Source organism: Mirounga leonina, unplaced genomic scaffold, assembly GCF_011800145.1.
Source record: "Mirounga leonina isolate KUSES-001 unplaced genomic scaffold, KU_Mleo_1.0 Mir_418, whole genome shotgun sequence".
NCBI classification, from domain to species: domain Eukaryota; kingdom Metazoa; phylum Chordata; class Mammalia; order Carnivora; family Phocidae; genus Mirounga; species Mirounga leonina.
The window spans coordinates 13,898,278-13,918,093 of record NW_023270739.1 but is presented as its reverse complement, the minus strand read 5'-3'; the positions used below and the strand labels follow the sequence as shown (position 1 = coordinate 13,918,093).

The window sequence follows — 19,816 nt, the reverse complement described above, 5'->3', positions numbered from 1 at the left end:
GAGTCCTTGTGGTAGCCCTTTTGCATTTCTGTCCCCAAAGCCTGTGCCTCCCCATGTCCCATCAAGTTGGGGCCTTCCCCTGATGCTTCCTGATGTTCAGCAGTCCACAGCGAGGGGGCTGCCATGGTTCACTCCAGGGAGGACAGGAGGCTAGCCTCTCCAGTGACCCTTTCCCTGAAGCAGGTATACTCTCCCCCAGAGAAGATTGGAAGTCCTTTAATAAAGGATTCAACAGTTGCTACAAAGTCATACTTAATTGGGCAGAGAGGGGGAAGCTGATTAGCAGCATGCCTGGCTTCCTATACTTGTGCTTTATCACTCTCGACTTCTGCACTAGGGCCGTGAGGTGCCCAGGCCCCACAGCTGACTCGCTAAATAGGGTGGGGGTAGAGGCACTGGGGTGACTGGAACGTGCCGCAGTGAGAAGTCCTGGCAAGGTCTTCCGGGCTGTGCCACGTGGACTTCATTCACCGAATTCTTCCCACTTCTCCCTTCTCCCCTTGGTTTCTCCAGCTTCCTCCTTTTCCCTGGAGCCCACTGCCTCTCATCCCCGGAGAAATAACCCGCAAAGTCCTGCCCCTCTTGCAAATTTCACAGCTTGCGCGCTCCCTTCCCGGTGCTGTTCTCCTTGCAGTTTCTGTTGGCTCCATCAGGGGCAGCAGTGAGCACAGGGCTCAGGGGTGGCTGGTGCCAGCTCGTGGGGGCTGAGATGGAGACCCTGGGGGTTACAGTGGAGTTCTGATTTGTTTTCCTAAAATAAGACCTGAAATTATAAAACTGACCTTTGTGAGGATTCGTTTCCTTCCCGAGGTATGGACTTCTCTTTGCCCGCGTTCTACTCATTTCCTTGCATTAAGCGAGCAGGAAAATTGATAAACCCAAGTGGCTTTTTGTTTGTTTGTTTCTCCCCAGTCCCTGGGTGAGGGGTGGTGGAAGGCAGCCCACGATAAATGAGATCAACCTGCATATGTCCTGATCTTTTTCACTTACGTTGTGAGAATTTCCCCCGTGTCATTAAATGTTTTTGGAAAATATGATTGTATTTATACATAAAATATATGTATTTTACATATATTTTGCAAACTGTGTACCATAATTTTTTTAACTATTCCTCTGTTGGTGAACATTTAGTTTGCAGTTTTCATTGTTATCAAAACCTGCTGAGTTTCCTCATATGTAAACCCTTGGCCCTCTCACGGATCATCTGCCATGGACCACAAGAGCCTCATTTCATCTTTTGGATTCTCCTCGGCACTGAGAGCAGAAGCGCCTTCACATCTGGCACTTAATAAAAACTCGTTGACTTCACTCGCGGTCTAGATCAGCTTTCACTGGGGCCTAGAAAACCTATCTCTTTAATATTAAGCTATATGAAATCACAAGATTATGCGAAACCCAATTAGCAGCTATCATGAGCTATTCACTCTATAAACAGGCATCTCACGTTTTGTTATATTCAACTTCTGACATGCTATTAGCAGAAACCATTAAGGCACTAGAGAATCAAACACAAGTAATTTTTTAAAACCGCTTTGCAATGAATGTATCATGAATATTCATAGCGACAGCAAGGAAGTCCTCTATTCAAATGATGTCCTTTCAAGAGAAACTGTTTAACAAATCCTAGGCAGTGGTAGGCGTAAGCTACCTTCCTGGTGCTCCTGGATCACGTCCACCACCTAATGCAAATCATAGTGTCAGGTCCAGATTTGACGATCGGGTCTGAACTGCACACACGTGCACGCGCACACACTCACACTGCGTGCATGACGAGGGTAATGCTCTCAGCTAATATGAGACTCAACTGTTGATTACCAAGAAAAGTAGAACCAAGACGAAGGAGACCCATGTCCACACCAAAGCTACCCGACTACTGCCTTTGGGAGAGAAAAACTTCTGGAAATCACCTTTAAAGCCTTTAGTTCTACCATCACAATGAGGCAGGTTCAACCCAGGTGCGACTTAACTTTCTGCCCAACCCTGGGCTCAGAGTCGTTCATGGGATACAGATTAACTTAACCAAAATGTAGACTGAACCCATTTACAGGCATACCTTTAGCGCGCTTCGTTTTTTTTGAGCTTCACAGATATTGTGTGTTTTTACCAATTGAAGGTCTGTGGCGCCCGGGGTCGAGTGAGGCTACCGGCACCATTTTTCCCACGGCATTCACTCACTTCCTGCCCCTCTGTCACATTTTGGTAATTCTTGTCATATTTCAAACTTTTAAATTATTATTATATTTCAATGCCTGCAATCTCATGATAAACTTTTAAGAGATGAGGAGTTGCTTCTTATGGATGAGCAAAGAAAGTGGCTGCTTGAGATGGAGTCTATTCCCGGTGAAGATGCTGTAGACCGTTGAAATGACAACACAGGATGGAGAATATTACCTAAATGTAGTTGACGAAGCACTGGCAGGTTTGAGAGGCTTGACTCCAATTTTGAAAGAAGTCCTACTGTGGGTAAAATGCTATCAAACAGTACCGTGTGCTACAGAGAAATCATTTGTAAATGGAAGAGTCAGTCAGTCGATGTGACAAACGTCATTGTTGTCTTATTTTTAGGAGATTGCCACAGCCACCCCCACCTTCAGCAGCCAGCACCCTGCCCAGTCAGCAGTCATCAATGTGGAGGCAAGATCCTCCACCAGCAAAAAGATTAAGAATTGCTGAAAGCTCAGATGTTGGTTATCGCTTTTTGGCAATACAATATTTTTAAATTAAGGTATATACATTGCTTTTTTAAAAAAATTATTTAAGAGAGAGAGAGAGAGAGCGGGGAGGGGGGAGGAGCAGAGGGAGAGGGACAGGCAGACCCCATGGCCAGTGTGGAGCCCGACAAGGTATTGGATCTCACTACCCTGAGATCATGACCTGAGCCGAAACCAAGAGTTGTACGCTTAACCAACTGAGCCACCCAGGTGCCCCTATACATTTTTTTTTAAGACATAATGCTATTGCAGACTTAACAGGGTATAGTATAGTGTAAACATAACTTCTATAGACACTAGAAACAAAAAATCTCATTTGACTCGCTTTATTGCAGTATTTGCTTTATTGCTGTGGTCCCGAACCCAACCTGCAGGCCTCTGAGGTGCACGGTACAGGTGTTGTGGCCTCTGTCCCCTCATACCCGTGATTTAATGCTGTGGACAGCTCTTCCCCTTCTGCCACATCATCTTGTCCCCCGGAGATACTGGCTTCCAACGACTTTCTCAAAGGTTGTTACTGGGCTTTGCTGATGGTAGCCCCGGACACTAGTCTCATCGCAGGTGCACGGGAAAATATGAGCAATAATGTGTTCTCACGTTAAATTTACCATTTGGGATTTTAGAGCATAAATGTAGAACACATCTTTCAACCGTGTCTTCTCTTGAGCTTTTAGACTGTAGTTATTGCATTTGAGGTGTGATTTCTCTCCGTGTTGACCACACCCAAAGATTCAAACTCTGGTCAGGCTCCTGAAACTTCTCCTAGGTCAATCTGTGCACTTCCTTATCAAATCCGGGTTTAGCAAGAACCCTGCTAAGTCAGTTTAACCAGAACCCTCCACCTTTGATATCTGATCAAACCTTGATATCTGATTGGGCCCCTCGTCCTCCACCACACCCCAGGTGATGATGTCTGATCATCTCCGTCTCCCTTCTGCAAGAATCCTGTTAGGTTCACTAAGACAAAATGCCCCTCAACCCTGATGTTTCCTCTCAGTAATTTTCCATCCACTCATCCCCACTTGCCCATGTCGTTTTCAGAGTTGAGCCCCATCTCTCTCCCCCACTATAATATCCCATGGCAGGTCCCTGAATAAGGTTAGCCTTACCATCATTAACAAGTGTCATTGAATATTTCTTTAACAGTGCCTGCCTTCCACACACTGTGACCAGTGGGAAGGCTAGGTGAGGGTCCAGAAGCAGGTTGAGAAGAATGGTACCATCCACATGATGAATGGCTGTTCCTTGTCCAGTACAATTTAAGACTGACCTGGGAGAGCATGGAATCATCAACTGGAGGCAAGACAGGACATCAGTTGGAAGGGTCAGTTGTGGGGCAGTGGTCTTGAAAGCCATCAGCGGAGAAAGGAGCAGCCACCCCTAGAGGGCTGCATGACAAGTGGCACAGAGCCCGCAAGAAGTTAGGGAGACTTTCCGGGGTGCAAGCGGTGAGGGCACACAGGGTAAAGGACACCTGCCACCATCCTGTCACCCTTCAATGTTCTAGGCCAGAGGTGATGCCATGGTCAGAATGCTGACAAGAGATCTGAGGCTCAAGTCCAAGGGTTAGCTGTCAGCCAATTGTCAGTGGCTCAGGGCTCTGAACTTGTCCTCTGTCTGATGTGTCAGTTGCTCCAAATCAATATGTCAGCACCATTCCTGCAGCCCACTGTCATTCTGGCCAGTGAGAGTGATTGGCCCACCACGTTGCCTTCTTGGAACTGGGGCTAGCCCTAGAGCCTTGGGACTACCCCATAAGTAGATTGTCTGACTTCCTGGGGGCATCTAGTTGACCCCATATAAGGGGCTCTCCCTGAACAGAAGAAATGGGAACTGGGGCACATTCTCATCCCTTGTTGATCCCAGGCATTGGGCAGTGATTTACAAAGCTGTGAGGCGCTTCCGGCAACTAGAGCCCATATAGGACTAGTTTCAGGTTGGGCTGCTCTGCCTGGATGACATAGCTGATCCTGGCTAGTCCCAGGTACCTGAGGGAGACTTAGAAATAAAATTTGAGGAATGCACTCTAACGCGGGGTGGGTCAACTTTTTTTGTGTATAAAAGGTCAGAGAGTAAATACTTTAGGCTTTGCAGGCTATATGGTCTCATTCATAGCTACTCAATTCTGCTGCTGTAGAGGGAAAGCAGCCAGACACAGTATGTAAACAAATGGGCATGGCTACGTTCTAATAAAACTTTATTTATAAAAACAGGCAGTGACTTGGATGTGGCCTGCTGGCCAGTTTCCCAACCACTGTATGTGGCAGAGGGCCCAGGGCAGGGGCCTCACTTGCCTGGGTCTAATGATTGTAATAGTGAGACTACAGGATCAAATGATAAGTGTGTCTGTAATTTTGGTAGATATGGGCCAGATTCCCCTCTACAGAGCTGTTACCAATTTGTCATGGTAAATTTATCATTTACCACAGGATTTACTACAACCTAGCCAAGAGAATGTTTTATTAGATTTTGAATTTTTGTCAATTTGATAGGTGAGAAATGCTATCTCAGTGTGTGGTTTTAAGATTTATTATTTGAGAGAGAGAGAAAGAGAGCAAGAGGCAGCACAGAGGGAGAGAGTCCTCAAGCAGACTCCCTGCTGAGCGTGGAGCCTGATGCTGGGCTCCATCCCAGGGCTCTGGGATCACGAAATCAAGAGTTGGTAGCTCAACCAACTGAGCCACCCAGGTGCCCCCTCAGTATGATTTTATTTTTTTTTAATTTTTTAAACTTTATTTTTTATTTTTATAAAATTTTATTTATTTATTTGACAGAGAGAGAGACAGCACAAGCAGGGGAAGCAGGAGAGGGCTGAGGGAGAAGCAGACTGCCCTGCTGAGCAGGAAGCCTGACATGGGGCTTGATCCCAGGACCCTGGGATCATGACCTGAGCTGAAGGCAGACACTTGAAGACTGAGCCACCCAGGCACCTCTCAGTATGATTTTAATTAGCATTTCTTTTAGTTTGATATTGAGCATCTATTTGGTTTCTTAATGAATTATGTCTTTGGCTATTTTACTATTGGATTGTTGGTCTCTTTCTTCTGGTTTATAGAAGCTCTTTATATGTATTAAGGAGATTAGCCCTTAACGTTTATTCTGTGCTTGTTTGATACGGTGGTCTATATGCGTCAGTCAGGTTAAGTGGTTGGTAGTGTTGTTCAAATATTTGAGATACCTCAGAGTGGTTCAAGTGGGGTTGTCCAGCAGGCATGTGGACGTAGAGGTCTGGAACGTGAGGGGCCTGGGCTGGAGAAATAAATTTGGGAATAATCGCTACAGATGGCATTTGAAACAATGGGTGGGTGTGGCCACCTAGAAAGAGTAGATAAAGAGGTCATCAAAACTGAGCTATAGGCCATTCCGAAATGTAGAGATTGAGGAGGAACCACCAGCAAGACAGACACGGGGCTTTCAGTGATGCAGAAAAGAAAGCAAAAGGCAAAGGGGGTTTTTTGGGAAGCTAAATGAAGAAAGCATTTCAAGGAGAAAGGAGACCTTCAAATATTTGTAGAGACCAAATAAGGTAAGAATTCTGACAACTGATCACTGGATTTGGCAACACAGAGACTCTTGGTGACCTTGACAAATATACTTTCAGTACAGTGTTAGAGACAAAGGTCTGATCTCCAGAGAGTGAAGTGATTAAGAGAAATACAGTAGGCTGCTGGGCAGTGGGGGTTAACCTGATGCCTGAGGTGATTCAAAGATCTGTCCGAGCAGTCCTGTGTCTTTTTTTTTTTTTTTAAAGATTTTTTATTTATTTGACAGAGAGAGACACAGCGAGAGAGGGAACACAAGCAGGGGGAGTGGGAGAGGGAGAAGCAGGCTTTCCACTGAGCAGAGAGCCCGACGCGGGGCTTGATCCCAGGACTCTGGGATCATGACCTGAGCCGAAGGCAGACGCTTAACGACTGAACCACTCAGGCGCCCCAGTCCTATGTCTTTCGTGAGCCATATTTAGCTGCTCGAGCACCGGCAAGGCAGGGGCTGTGTTTAACCAGAGCTCTCCGGTGAGTCTGAAGGAGGCAGCTGAGGATGCGTGGACTGATGGACCTAGGAATCGAAGCTGAAAATGAGAGGAGTGCTCAACAGTGAAGAAGTGCTAAAGCAATGGTTTAGAGGTGGAGGTATGGTCAGAGCCTGGTTTATTATACTCATCAATACAACAAATATCCATAGATCATTCCATTCTCTTCTACGTGAGTTCCACACAGGCTTGATGCCCACCTAGTTTATCAAGAAGTACAACAAGGCTGTATTTCTTACATTTTATTCTTATTTGAGCTTACAACAATTTGAAGATAGCAGATGCCCATTATAAATGGGTATACAATACCATAGATACATTATAAGGCAAGGAAGCCCAATTACTGAAAGACTTCTTCAAATGTATTTCATTTGGCTACATCACTGATAGTGCATGATGAGGAACTTTTGATGTCTCCCAGAAGAGACATTACCGTAAAGTCTCCATTTTATCAGCTTCTAAACTGTATTTTTTAAAGGAAAAAAAATGGTTAGTGAGCAAGAATAAAAATATGGTTTTAAAAAGATGATCTCTATATAAATAAAGTGATAAATTAGTGAAAGGAAGAAGTTTGGAGAGGACTTTTTATGTTGTATAAAAATAAATACTGTCAATTTACATTATATAAGACTGATAATAAATTATGTCGTGGGTAAATAAGTCATCTTATTAGTTGCATACTTATGTAAAGGCTTTCAGAAAACCAGTAAAAAAATTTTTTAAAGGAATATATATCCCTTTTATAAATTAATTGAGCTAATTGGTAACTGATTTTTCCATGTCTTTATTTTTCCCTATGACATGCCTTTTAGACATTTGGTTGCTGTAACCAAGGTTGGGTAGCAAAAGAGAAAGGAGACAGAACTCAAATCAGCCATGCTAGTTACTTATTAGCATCTATGGAAAATATTAAATCGGGGAAGGTGGTGGCCACTCAATGTTCAATGAAATCAGGCATTATTCTTTATTCTGAAGTCTTCATTTATCTGTGTTTTCCTTGGTCTTAGAACATGAATAATTCAGAGTTGGCTATACTTACCGTTAAGATAGATTAGATGGAGGTTTCCCTGTCTGAACCCTAAAAGATGTAGCAATATTCTATTCTACTTTAGAAAACCCTGATGCTCCAGCCTATTTCCTGTCACTTAGTTAGTTAGCTACTCTTGGTACACCGGGGGGTCCTAGAAAGAGTAACTGGCTCAGGAGACCAGAGACCGAGATTTTAGTCACGATTTGGGCACTTCACACCCAGGCAATGTTAGAAGTGTAACTTCTCTGCGATTCAGTTTCTTCTGCTGCAAAATACAGATAAGAATATCTCCCTGATCTATTTCACAGGTACTGTTGTGAGTACTATATAATAGAGTGTATTTGAGTGTGTTTCAGAATATGTAATGCACTAAAGATGACGGTAAATGCTTTAAAAATGTAGTTTGCTGGGCACTTTTTTGTTATAAATCAAGATAGAAATTCTATCGGCAAATAGAAATGCTTATGAATCATACAGCCCAAATTTAAATAAGTAATTTACAAATGCTTTATAATAAAATTAAAGAAATTATTTATGGATTTTTTTTAAATAAAAAAATCTTTGCAGCTAAATATTCATTGACTTAATCGTTCTTTCTTTTAAAAGAATGTTCACTATTTGACATTATAACTCTCCAAAGGAGAAAGTCTATAATTAGTTCAGTTCTCTGCCTTGGAAGATTCATTATAAGGCAGAAGAGTGGAATAATTAAAGTTTTAAAATAAGCAAAAATATATAACTCTACACCACAGTCCCCTTATTTTAAAGAGTGTAAGAGGAATACTTCCCCAACATGTTTATAAACAATGTACTATTTATAGAATGTTAACATTAACTCACAACTTACACCATAATGATCAACCTTAATGTACATTTTCCCCCTTACAGTTCGATTATTAGATATGTGATGATCTTGAGAGATTCTACTCCATTTTTTAATGAACTATATGTGATATAAAAATGCTTAACTATTGAATAACTAAAGCATTGGTCAAGTTTTGGAATATAGGTCAGAGTTTTAGAAAAATATATAGGAAACATAGCAGTGTATATGATAGAGTCCCATGTAGAAATAGGCTTGTGCAAATAGGTGATATGCACAGACATGACCAATCATTGAAGTAACCCACCAACTTCTCTTTTAAAATGGTAAGCCTACAAGTTCCAACAGACTTCTTCAAAAGAGCAAATGAATCACTTGTTCATTCGAAATCTCGTAATATAATCATGGTGATATTAAATGGTAGTTTTTTTCATAAGAAAAAAACCATTCATTATAATATAGGTAATAAATAGTAAATCCTGGAGAGTAGCAAAATCTGTGGACCGAATGACAAAAACATATCAGTAAAATGTGTTTAAGAATAACTATATAAATGCTAATATTTCAATAGCACTATGATCTTTGCTATCAAGAATTCAAGATTTACCTCTCCAACACTTCTCTCTCTGCCTTCTCTGTTCTTCTCTCTCTCTCTCTCTCTCTCACACACACACAAACACACACAATTTCTCACACCATCTTGTCCCTACAAATGCAGCCCAGCTTATCTTCTGGTTTTGACTATTCAGTCTTCTTTTTAAAAAGATCAAAATTCTTTCAACAAATCAATGATCAAAAATGACCCACTGCTTTCTTTAAAGATCTCTCGAGGTCATTCTGTGTTTAAAGGGTAGCCTGCCAAGACCTTCCAGAGCTGAAATTAAATTCGCACCGGCACAGGGAAAGGTAAGTTTATCTTATGCTCAGCAGAACATATTTAAGTCAGGTTGGGAGCTAGTCGCTGATCATTTATCCTCAGCCAGCAGAGAGGTGGGCATAGTTAAAACTATTAAAGGCTTGGTTTTGGTCCCTTTCATTTTATAGTAGGATTTGCAGGACAATACATCTGTGAGATAAGACAGGCTAAAGTAGAACTTGGTTTTCTCGAACCTGGCATTATAAGTTAAACATTAATAAAGTACATTTCTGCTACATCAGTGGTTTTTAAATTATTCACTGTAAACATCCTATAGTCTTCCCTATTTAATTAATTTCAGAGCTTGAGCCTGTGTCTACATCTATGTCAAATTACCATTTATTCTATGAAAAGCAGCACAAATACTGTTCATTCTGGTTTTAACACAAATTCCTTACAAAAATGTTAAGGCCATTTAATTGAATCAGGGCCAACTGAAGATTACCCTGGTAGAAGTCAAACTACTGATTTAAGATTTTTGAAAAAGAGTCATAAGTGGTTGTCTTGTGTTGTCCTCCTTGGGACTTGAGAACGGTTTGTAGGATTTATTAGTCTCCAACGTCCCCATCTCGATCTCCAATAAGCCAAAGAAAATGAAAACTTAAGGCTAACAGAGCTGTCCCAAGCAGGTCACCCAATGCCGTCAGATAGGGGATGGAGAAGCTATCTGGGTCCTTCCCTTTCCTCCAGAAGTGATGGACCATCCAGTCAGCAATCCACAGCAAGGTGAACACCTAGAAAACACCAGAGATTATTTCTGGGGCTTGGACACTCCTAGCCCAGTAAACATAAGGCCCACTGGGCCATAAGTCTATGCCACAGCTTTCTGAAAGGAAGAGCATGTGTCAAAGTCAAGAACCACGCTTGAAAAGAAGAAATATTTAACTGGCAGGAACCTTTTCTTCTCACAAGAAAAAATGCCATGTATCTCTGCAATTAATAATGTTTTTCTTCAACTTTTTACATATACCGTCTCATTTTCTTCAAGCTTCCCCCAAATCTCAATAAGCCTTATATTGTACAGTTGCCAAACCAGTTTGTTTCAACTTCTTTCTATATGATAAACCTGTGAAGAAGGAAGACATATAAAGAAGGAAATAAAAATTAAAATAAGGAGTAACATTCTCCTATTGCAGTTGCATCAAATGAAATAAAGATGGGGAACCGACCATTCACTTACTAATTATAAGGCCATGGGTGGCCTGTCAAGGGACATGTCAGTCAATGGTAAGAACAATAACCAGAAGGGAGGTGCAATGAGGAATGACCTATCTCCACAGATGCACAGATATAGACATAGAGTCAAAATATTTTTTTTTTTTAAAGATTTTATTTATTTATTTGAGAGAGAGAATGAGACAGAGAGAGAGCACGAGATGGGGGAGGGTCAGAGGGAGAAGCAGGTTCCCCGCCGAGCAGGGAGCCCAATGCGGGACTCGATCCCGGGACTCCAGGATCATGACCTGAGCCGAAGGCAGTCGCTTAACTGACTGAGCCACCCAGGCGCCCCTAGAGTCAAAATATTTTAAAGGGCGATTCAAATACTAAGGTGATAGATGTAAGTATTTTCTAGGCTATCAGGAATATGAAGACCGCCGTAATGCTTTTGAATTTGGGGATCAGATATTTTTCTTTGAATCCTCTAATATTTTCTCTCTGATCCTCTTAATTTCCAAAGTCCTTCAGTATTAAAAAGGGATTTGGGATTAGAGAGGTCAATGTTCCCTGCTTCTGGACAAGTTGGCAGGAACAGCGGCGTGGCTGTGAGCACTTCTCCATCACCTACTCGCAGGCAAGTCACTTAACCTCTCAGATTCTGTTTCTCTGAGTGAACACTAGAGATAATAATGGCACCTACCTGGGCGCCTGGGTGGCTCAGTCGGTTAAGCGACTGCCTTCGGCTCAGGTCATGATCCTGGAGTCCCGGGATCGAGTCCCGCATCGGGCTCCCTGCTCAGCAGGGAGTCTGCTTCTCCCTCTGACCCTCCCCCCTCTCATGAGCTCTCTCTCTCTCTCTCATTCTGTCTCAAATAAATAAATAAAATCTTAAAAAAAAAAAAATAATGGCACCTACCTTCATGAGAATGTCGCAAGGATAAAATAATAGGTTAAATCATCAGTCACTGGCACATAATAAGCTTTCACCGGATGTCTGCTACTAGTAGATCTTAAGAGCATCACTGTCGTGACAGTTTGTGGCCCCCAGACAGTGAGAGCACTTGGTGTGTGCAGGAAGAAGCCCGCCCCCAGTCCAGGGTCTACGCCAACGGGCTGCTATCTTTTGTTGTTCCAACACGTTGGCCATGGAGGTGAGGTGTCTGCCTCAAGTTCTAAACTTCTGTGTGCTATGGTTTAGCTCTGACACCTTCACCAGAGAGGAGACTGACTTGTCTAAACAGAGAGACAGACATGTATCCATGCCAAAGGAGTGAACTTGAGATGTCTTTGAACATCTGTCAGAGAGAGAAGCTGTGTCTTAAGCCCCATTTTCCTTTGCGTGAGTCTGTTTCTTTTTAGTGTTTCCCTGGCAAAGACTGTTTTGGGATCAAAGAAAGTTCCATCAGGACAACCTGTGTTATGTGAAGAAGCATGCAATATTAGAAATAATTGTAATAATAATGGTAAGATGTGGATTTGATTTCCATTTATCAGCTATATGACTTTCGGCAAGCTTCTTCCCACTCTGAACCTAAATTCTCTCATTTGAAGAAAACCCAAGAGGGCCTCATGTCTGCCATACTGACTTTGAGATAATTCATAAGAGCCTCGGTCTGGAGGCAGAAAGAGAAAAGTAATAAAGCAGCATGAACTCAGGTTACATCAATAAAAGCATAATGTACAGACCACGAAAGAGAGTCATCCACTGGGCCCTGGGTGGGCCAGGCCACATCCGGGTAGTGTGTTCTGTTCCAGATGCCTTATTTCCATAGGAACTCGCTCCCCCCTGCATCTTCAGTGTCTAGCAAAGTGACTGGCTCACAAAGCAGGCACTCGCTATTTGACTGAATCCATGAGAATCAGTGGGACTCAAAGAGTATCCCATGAGAACAAGAACTGTTTGTCCTGTGCAGGGAGGGCGGGAGATGTAAACTTAAGAAGGTTATGGCATTAAGGAGATATTAGTTTATAACACGCAGTTTCAGAGGGTAGTTTTAGGCTGTGGGAGAAAAGTTACCAAGAGACAGAACTGTTTTCAAAAAAAAATTGGGGTTGCCTATAAATAGAACAAGTTCTGCAGTAAACTCTATATTCCTGGAATATATGGAGGTTCAATAAAAAAACATGCTGATGAGTGAGTAATGTGTACAGGAGGAAACAATAGTTTTGAAGAGAATAAGGTAGCTAATTTCTACGGGATTGGCAAGAAATAGAAATAAATCTATATTATATATGTATTATATATTTATACAGGGTACAGTTCATATATATTTACATACATAAATTCATATAATATATAGTATCTATCATACATATATGATATGTATACAATTTATGAAATCCTTGTTTAACATCTGCATTGAATGGGTTAGATTCATCTAGAACAGGAGTTGGTAAAGTACAGGCCATGGGCCAAATGCAACCTGCTGCCTGTTTTTATAACTAAAATTTTATTGGAACTCCACTCTACCCATGCATTTACTTCCTGTCTACTTAGTCCATAACTTAATCCTCACAACATTCTCATGAAATAGGCACGCTTATTATCCCCAGTGTTCACTTGGAGCAATCAAGTCAGAGAGGTTAAGTGACGTGCTTGGCAGTACAATGACAGAACCATGTAGTTGTGACGAAGACCATGTGGTCCACAAAACCCAAGATACTTACTCTCTGGCCCTTTACAGAAAAAGGTGTGCTGACCCCTACTCAGGAGACAAACGCTTATTCATACAGAAAGAAATAAAACAGCATCCGTACCTCATATCCCAGAATAAATTCTAGGTAAGACTCAAGTACAAAAAGCAATACTTGAGAAATTTTATAAGACAGTGTCTTACGACCTTGATGTGGAGAATGATTTCATAAGTAAAATGCATAACATATTAGTTTATATTAAAGATTTCCATGGTTCAATAAACACCATAAATAAAGTTAGAAATCATGCCCCAAGTTTGGAAATAAAAGGCTCTGCATTGTATATAACTGACAAAGAATTAGCATTCGGAATATTTAAAGAGAATATACAGAGAACTCCTACAGTTCACAAGAAAAAGAAACAACCCAACAGAACAGAAAAGGATATCCAAAGTGTTAATAAACATTTGAAAAGATGCTCAACCGGGGTGCCTGGGTGGCTCAGTCGTTAAGCGTCTGCCTTCGGCTCAGGTCATGATCCCAGGGTCCTGGGATCGAGCCCCACATCGGGCTCCCTGCTCAGCGGGAAGCCTGCTTCTCCCTCTCCCCCTCCCCCTGCTTGTGTTCCTGCTCTCGCTATCTCTCTCTCTGTCAAATAAATAAATAAAATCTTTAAAAAAAAAAAAAAAGATGCTCAACCTCACTAATAATACAATGCAAATTAGACCACATTAAACTCCATTTCATACCCATCTGAGTGGTAAAAATCAATTTTTGAGCAACAGTAATAGCAAACATTGTTTTTTAAAGTGGCCTTTTACAGGGACATGCGGTGTTCAAAGAGGTTCACATCAACTGATTTAATCCTTGAAGTACCTCTAGAATATACTACGGACTATGATTACCCCTTTTTGACATAAAAGGGCATGAAGGCATATGCGAAGTGTAGGAAGCCTGCCAGAGATCACACAGAGATCACACAGCTCGTGGGTGGAGACGAGCTCCAACCCATTTTAGAGTCTAACACTAAAGGCCACGTTATCAAACGACAGTGCAGCACCGTTTCGGTAAAAAGAACTCTGCATTGGCAACAGGAGCATGAACTGGCACAACTCCTCTGCAGACCAACTTGGCAATCTCTGTTAGATTAGAAGATGGGCATCTCCTCAATTCAGTAATTCCACGTAGAAACATGATTTTTCCCCCCTTTTCCTTCTGCAATGTGGGTAAAAGGATAAAACTGTTGGTGGCTGAAGGAGACTGGCCTGGGGGCTTTACTGATCCCAGTCCCAAGTGGCTACCCCAAGGACTGAGAGGACAAATATCTTGGGGTACTTGCAGAAGCTCTGCGGGAAACTCTGACAGGCACGCTCACGGAAATGTGTAAGAACATTCACTGCACCGCTGTCATCAAAGTCCAAAGTTGGAGATAACCTCAAAAGACTACTGACAAAGGAATGAGTAAATTAACTCTTAGGTCACACAACTGAGCACTACAGAGAAGCTAAAACGAATGAAAAAGAGCTCCACGAATCAACAGGAGACTACATGAAGTATGATTCCAGTAAGGCTCATAAATGTGAAAAACAATACAATGTGTTGTTTATAGACTCATTCCATAGCAGTCGTATAGAAACATGCTTAGCAGTGATACATACCAATTTAGATAACTGCTCAGGGGGGAATCAAAGGAGACCAGAAGTGATACACAGGAGGCACCAACCATATACATGATATGTTTCTATTGATCATTTTGAAGTAGTTGCTTAAATAATTTGTTAAGGGTTGATAAAGCCGCGTAGTAAATACAAGGCTATTTTATTTCCTATAACTTGCTGTACATTAGTATTTTATAATTAAAAAAATGTGAGCAGCCAGGGCAGTGGTAAGTCACTGACCAGGGCTGCCCGAGCTACCTCTTAGAATACCTACCCAGGGGGACACCCCAGGGAGGAAGTCAGTGTGCCCTGCCGAGTCCATGAAAGGTTTGGACTTGTTAGCACCAAGTTGTTTAGCTAACGCCAAAGGGGTATTTAAGTGTCTGTATGTGGAGTGAGCAAAGGTCTAATTCTTTCATTATTCTTGCAACTGTCCTCCCCAGCTCGGAAAATAAAGAGATGTTTTCTGGAGAAACTGAAGGGGAAAGTCACAGGACTCAAAAATACTAGAAACTATGAAGTTTGAAGAATGAGGATTAATTGGAAGTCTGCGTAGTTAACAATGGGATTCCTTTAGACCATTGCTTTGTTCCAAGAACAGTGGAAGGCAGGAGTATAACCCCCTAGAGAGGACATCAGATATTCAAATTTGGAGGGTTCCCAGTTAAGTGGCCTATCCCCCAATCCTCCGATAGGAGAGTACTGTCAACAGCCTTCTCTACTCCAAGCTACCCACACTCTCCACGCCTCAATCTCCTCCTTGTAAAATAGAGGAAATAATCCCTATCTCATAGATGAAATAGTGCAGAATACTTACAACAGTACCTGCCACATAGAATGAACATAATAAATATTTGCTATGATTAAAAAAAATAGGGGCGCTTGGATGGCTCAGGTCATGATCCCACAGTCCTGGGATGGAGACCACATCAGGCTTCCTGACCGCAGGGAGTCAGCTTCTCCCTCTGCCCCTCCCCACCCTGGTGCTCCCTTTCTCTTTCTCTCTCTCTCAAATAAAAAAAATTAATAAATAAATAACAGGTCCTACATGAAGGAACAAGTACTTGACTTTCCCAATAGCAGCACTGGGAGACAAGGAAGCAATGCCTTCAAAATCCTGAGAGAAAGGTATTTCTAATCCCTAATCCTGTGCCCAGTCAATTTATCACCGAAGTGTTGAGGGTAAAACTATAGCATTTTAAGACATGCATGCACTCAGGAAGTTTTCTCCCACGTTCTCTTTCTTTGGAACTTTCTTGAAAATGTGTTGATGCAAAATGAGGGGAGAACCGAGAGAGAGATGGAATGGGGATGGAGAAATAGAAGAGTCAACCGAAGAGAGCAGTGAGGGAAGAAGGCTCTGGGATGAGAGCCGTGCAGTGGGCTGGGGAGCCAGAGTCTAGACACAGCAGGTGGATGGAGAACACTGGAAATGAAACTTGATCTCCACGATCAAGGCAAATGGCGAATTATCTGATATAACAGAGTTTCGGGGCAAAAAACTAAGTATAGATGTGTGACAGCTGTGATGGAGCACTTGGGAAAAAATTAAGGATTGTTATATAGGAAACTATGCCAGTGAAAAAACAGGGCAATTATCTCCAGGAAAAAAACAAAAACAAAAACCAGAGAGAGATAAAAAGAAAGAAAATATAATTATAATGCATGACTTGGCTCTGTGATAAATGATATTTATAGTCATAGAATATAAACAATACTTATTCATTAAATAAAAATTGAGACTTCCTATATTAGGAGGAAGAAAGTTGGGGAAATGAGGCATGGGGTAGGATGGCTAGATCCTCATCTACCATAACTAACAGTCCATAGATAATTTCTTAAATTAAGAAAGCAAAATTAGCAATCCAAGTACAACATAGAGATAAAATAACAGAAGCAGCAGCTAGAGTTGCCCTGGAGGAACAGTAGTATCTAGTTTTTTATACACACACGTAAAAGAACTTTTTAAAACATATATATAACGTATCTTTTTTCAATATGTGACCCATGAATCAAATCAATTTAACATAACTAGTCTTTTAAAAAATGAAACAGAATAAAACAGAATACAACAGGGTTAGAATAGAAAGTATTAGCATGCTAATAAGGATATTTCATACAACTTTTGTTTCAGCTATGAAATTACACATATTTATATATTTTATTTATGTATGTGTGCATTAGTTTCAGTATAAACATATTTCTTTTCTTTTCTTTTTTTTTTTAGAGAAGGGAGGGGAGGGGGGAGAGAGAAAATTAAGCAGGCTCCATGCCCAGTGTGGAGCCCAACACGGGCTCACTCCCTCTCACATCTCTGAGATCATGACCTGAGCTGAAATCAAGAGTCGGATTAATTGACTGAGCCACCCAGGCACCCCTAAACATATTTCTTACTGAGTGCTGTGGTCAAGAACATTTGAAAGCTACTGATCTAACATGTACGTCTGACATGTTAGGTTCCAGGGATCTCACGTAGAAATCTCTGGAAGGAGAAAGCGATGTCATCTTTCTACTTATCTCTTCGTTTCTAGCAAAACACTTATCCATGATAAGCCTGAAACAAATGTGTGTTGCTGAATGGGCTCTACCACTGAATGACTGTTACTGTCAACAAGTGAATAAACCCTCAAGTCTTCCTTATCTTCTCAATGAGATATCCATTACTTACCTGCGGGTTGCAGAAATTAAATTATATATGTAAACGGTTAAGCAAGTATCTGTACACAGTCAGGACTCAATAAATATTAATGTCACCCTCATTGTTCATCCGTTATTATGCTGAATCTATGATCTTTATTTAAAAGGTTATTGGGAGCACCTGGGTGGCTCAGTTGGTCGAGCGGCTGGCTCTTGGCTTCAGTGCAGGTCATGATCTCAGGGTCCTGGGATGGAGCCCCATGTGGGGCTCTTTGCTCAGAGGGGAGTCTGTTTGGGAGTCTCCTTCTCCCTCTGCTCCTCCCCCCACTCATGCTCGCTCCCTCTTTCTTCCCCTCTCTCTCAAATAAAATCTTAAAAAAAAAAAAAAAGGTTGGAATGGAAGTGTGAACACTGGTTTCTAACACTCACTAACCAACGTGACTTTTCTCTCTGATCCTTAGTTGAGGCTTCTTTAAAATAGATGAATTTATGTCTTCATAGTCTTTTCTAGCTCTGGAGTACAAAGGTAAGAAATTTGTTGCCATGAACTACGTAGTGATTACTTGCCTCACTCTTGCGTGTCTTCTCCCACCCCCTCCCACATTCTTACTCCATTAATTGGATTTAAGCTCCCTTCCCATGCAATTTCTTTTTAAATGTATTAGGATGACTTAAAGTTCACTCAGGTTTCAATTTATTATTTTTTTTGCAAGTTAACAAAGGATTTCACAGTGTTTCTTTGGAACATAGAGTAATGAATTAGTAAAATCACAATAAATATCAGATACTTCTTAATGCAACATGTTTTATTTTCAAAAAAACTAAATGATTATTTAAGGAATGCATGCTTTTCACTGCAAAAACACATTGAAATCAAACCAAGGGTAGACCGTGTTTTTACATCGTCGGTTTGGTTTTAATGAAATATGCATAAATTCTTTAGGTAAATACACCTTCTGAAAAGGCAGCTTTGGTAGCCTGTTCTGCATGTTCTAGATGTAATGCTTGGAATTTAAATAAATATCCAAAGTACAAAAATATATATTTGCTTTGGGCGATACTGGTTCTCTTGGTCAGCTCCTTCTTAGAGCTAGAATCAACATTCCTGTGTACTAGCATTTCCTCAGTGCCCTGAATGCCAGTCATGGCCGTGTGTATTGTGCAAAAAAGACGATTCTTCAGGGAAGGAAGGCTTAGAAATATGATGCAAATAAACACCAGGAGTAGCAAATTAGTACAGTTCTTCCAAACTCCTAACTTACAAAGGCTGAAATTATTTCCCCTATAAAAATATGCTTCCCTAATCCAGTTTCCAGACTAGAAACCCTATTCATTAAAATCAAATATATAAATGTTTGCTCAGAAGAATTTAGGATTATCAGTCAACAGGAATTCAATCTACTCCTGATATTTAAATAAAAGCTACTTTTCTTTGGTCTGAACTATTTTTGTAAGGTGGCAGGTGGAGGAAGGTGGGAAATGAATAAACCTTATTTTGAGAAGGAGCCCATAACATTCCTAAGGAGTCCACGGCACAAAAATGATGAAGACCTTCTGTCCGGGGGCGTCTGAGTGGCTCAGTTGGTTAAGCGTCTGACTTCAGCTCAGGTCATGAGCCCAGGGTCCTGGGATCGAGCCCCACATCAGGCTCCCTGCTCAGTGGAGAGCCTGCTTCTCCCTCTCCCGCTCCCCCTGCTTGTGCACATTCTCTCTCTCTGTGTCAAATAAATAAATAAAATCTTTAAAAAAAAAAAAAAGACCTTCTGTCCAAAAGAAACTTTTAGAATGTGTAGCTTTAAAAGGTACAGATACTAAGATACTGGTAGTGTTCTATTTCTTAAGCTGACTAGTGAGTGTCCTGGTGTTCACTGAATTATTATTCTTCATACCTTGTGTGTGTCATTGTTCAATCTATTCAATATTTAATATATAATTAAAATTTTTAAAAAACATAATTTTTTGCTGGGTGTTCATTAACCCTGGCCCAGTTAATCCCACCATTGATCGCTCCCTCGTCTGACCATGTCATTCTGTTCCAATCATGCAAAGAGCCAGTGATAATTAATGTCACTTAACATTAGGAAATGACAACCTGAAATTAAAATAAAAAAAGTCAAGCAAAATAAGATGTTTCTTAGTTTCTAATAAGAAGGGGAATAAAGATAGAAATAAAACATATGTAAATAGCTATAGGAAATGAACATTTATTGATTTTCTCC

At 41.2% G+C, this 19,816-nt stretch overlaps 1 protein-coding gene across 1 annotated transcript in view; it reads right to left on the bottom strand.

Moving 5' to 3' along the window:
- Positions 1-7,522: 7,522 nt before the first annotated feature.
- Positions 7,523-19,816, bottom strand: part of SLC41A2 (solute carrier family 41 member 2) — a 113,575-nt gene continuing 101,281 nt past the window's right edge. Inside the window, exon 11 of the mRNA XM_034987685.1 lies at positions 7,523-10,244. Within this exon, the coding sequence (XP_034843576.1) occupies positions 10,059-10,244 (186 nt within the window). The 3' untranslated portion in view covers positions 7,523-10,058. The remainder of the gene's footprint in view (positions 10,245-19,816) is intronic.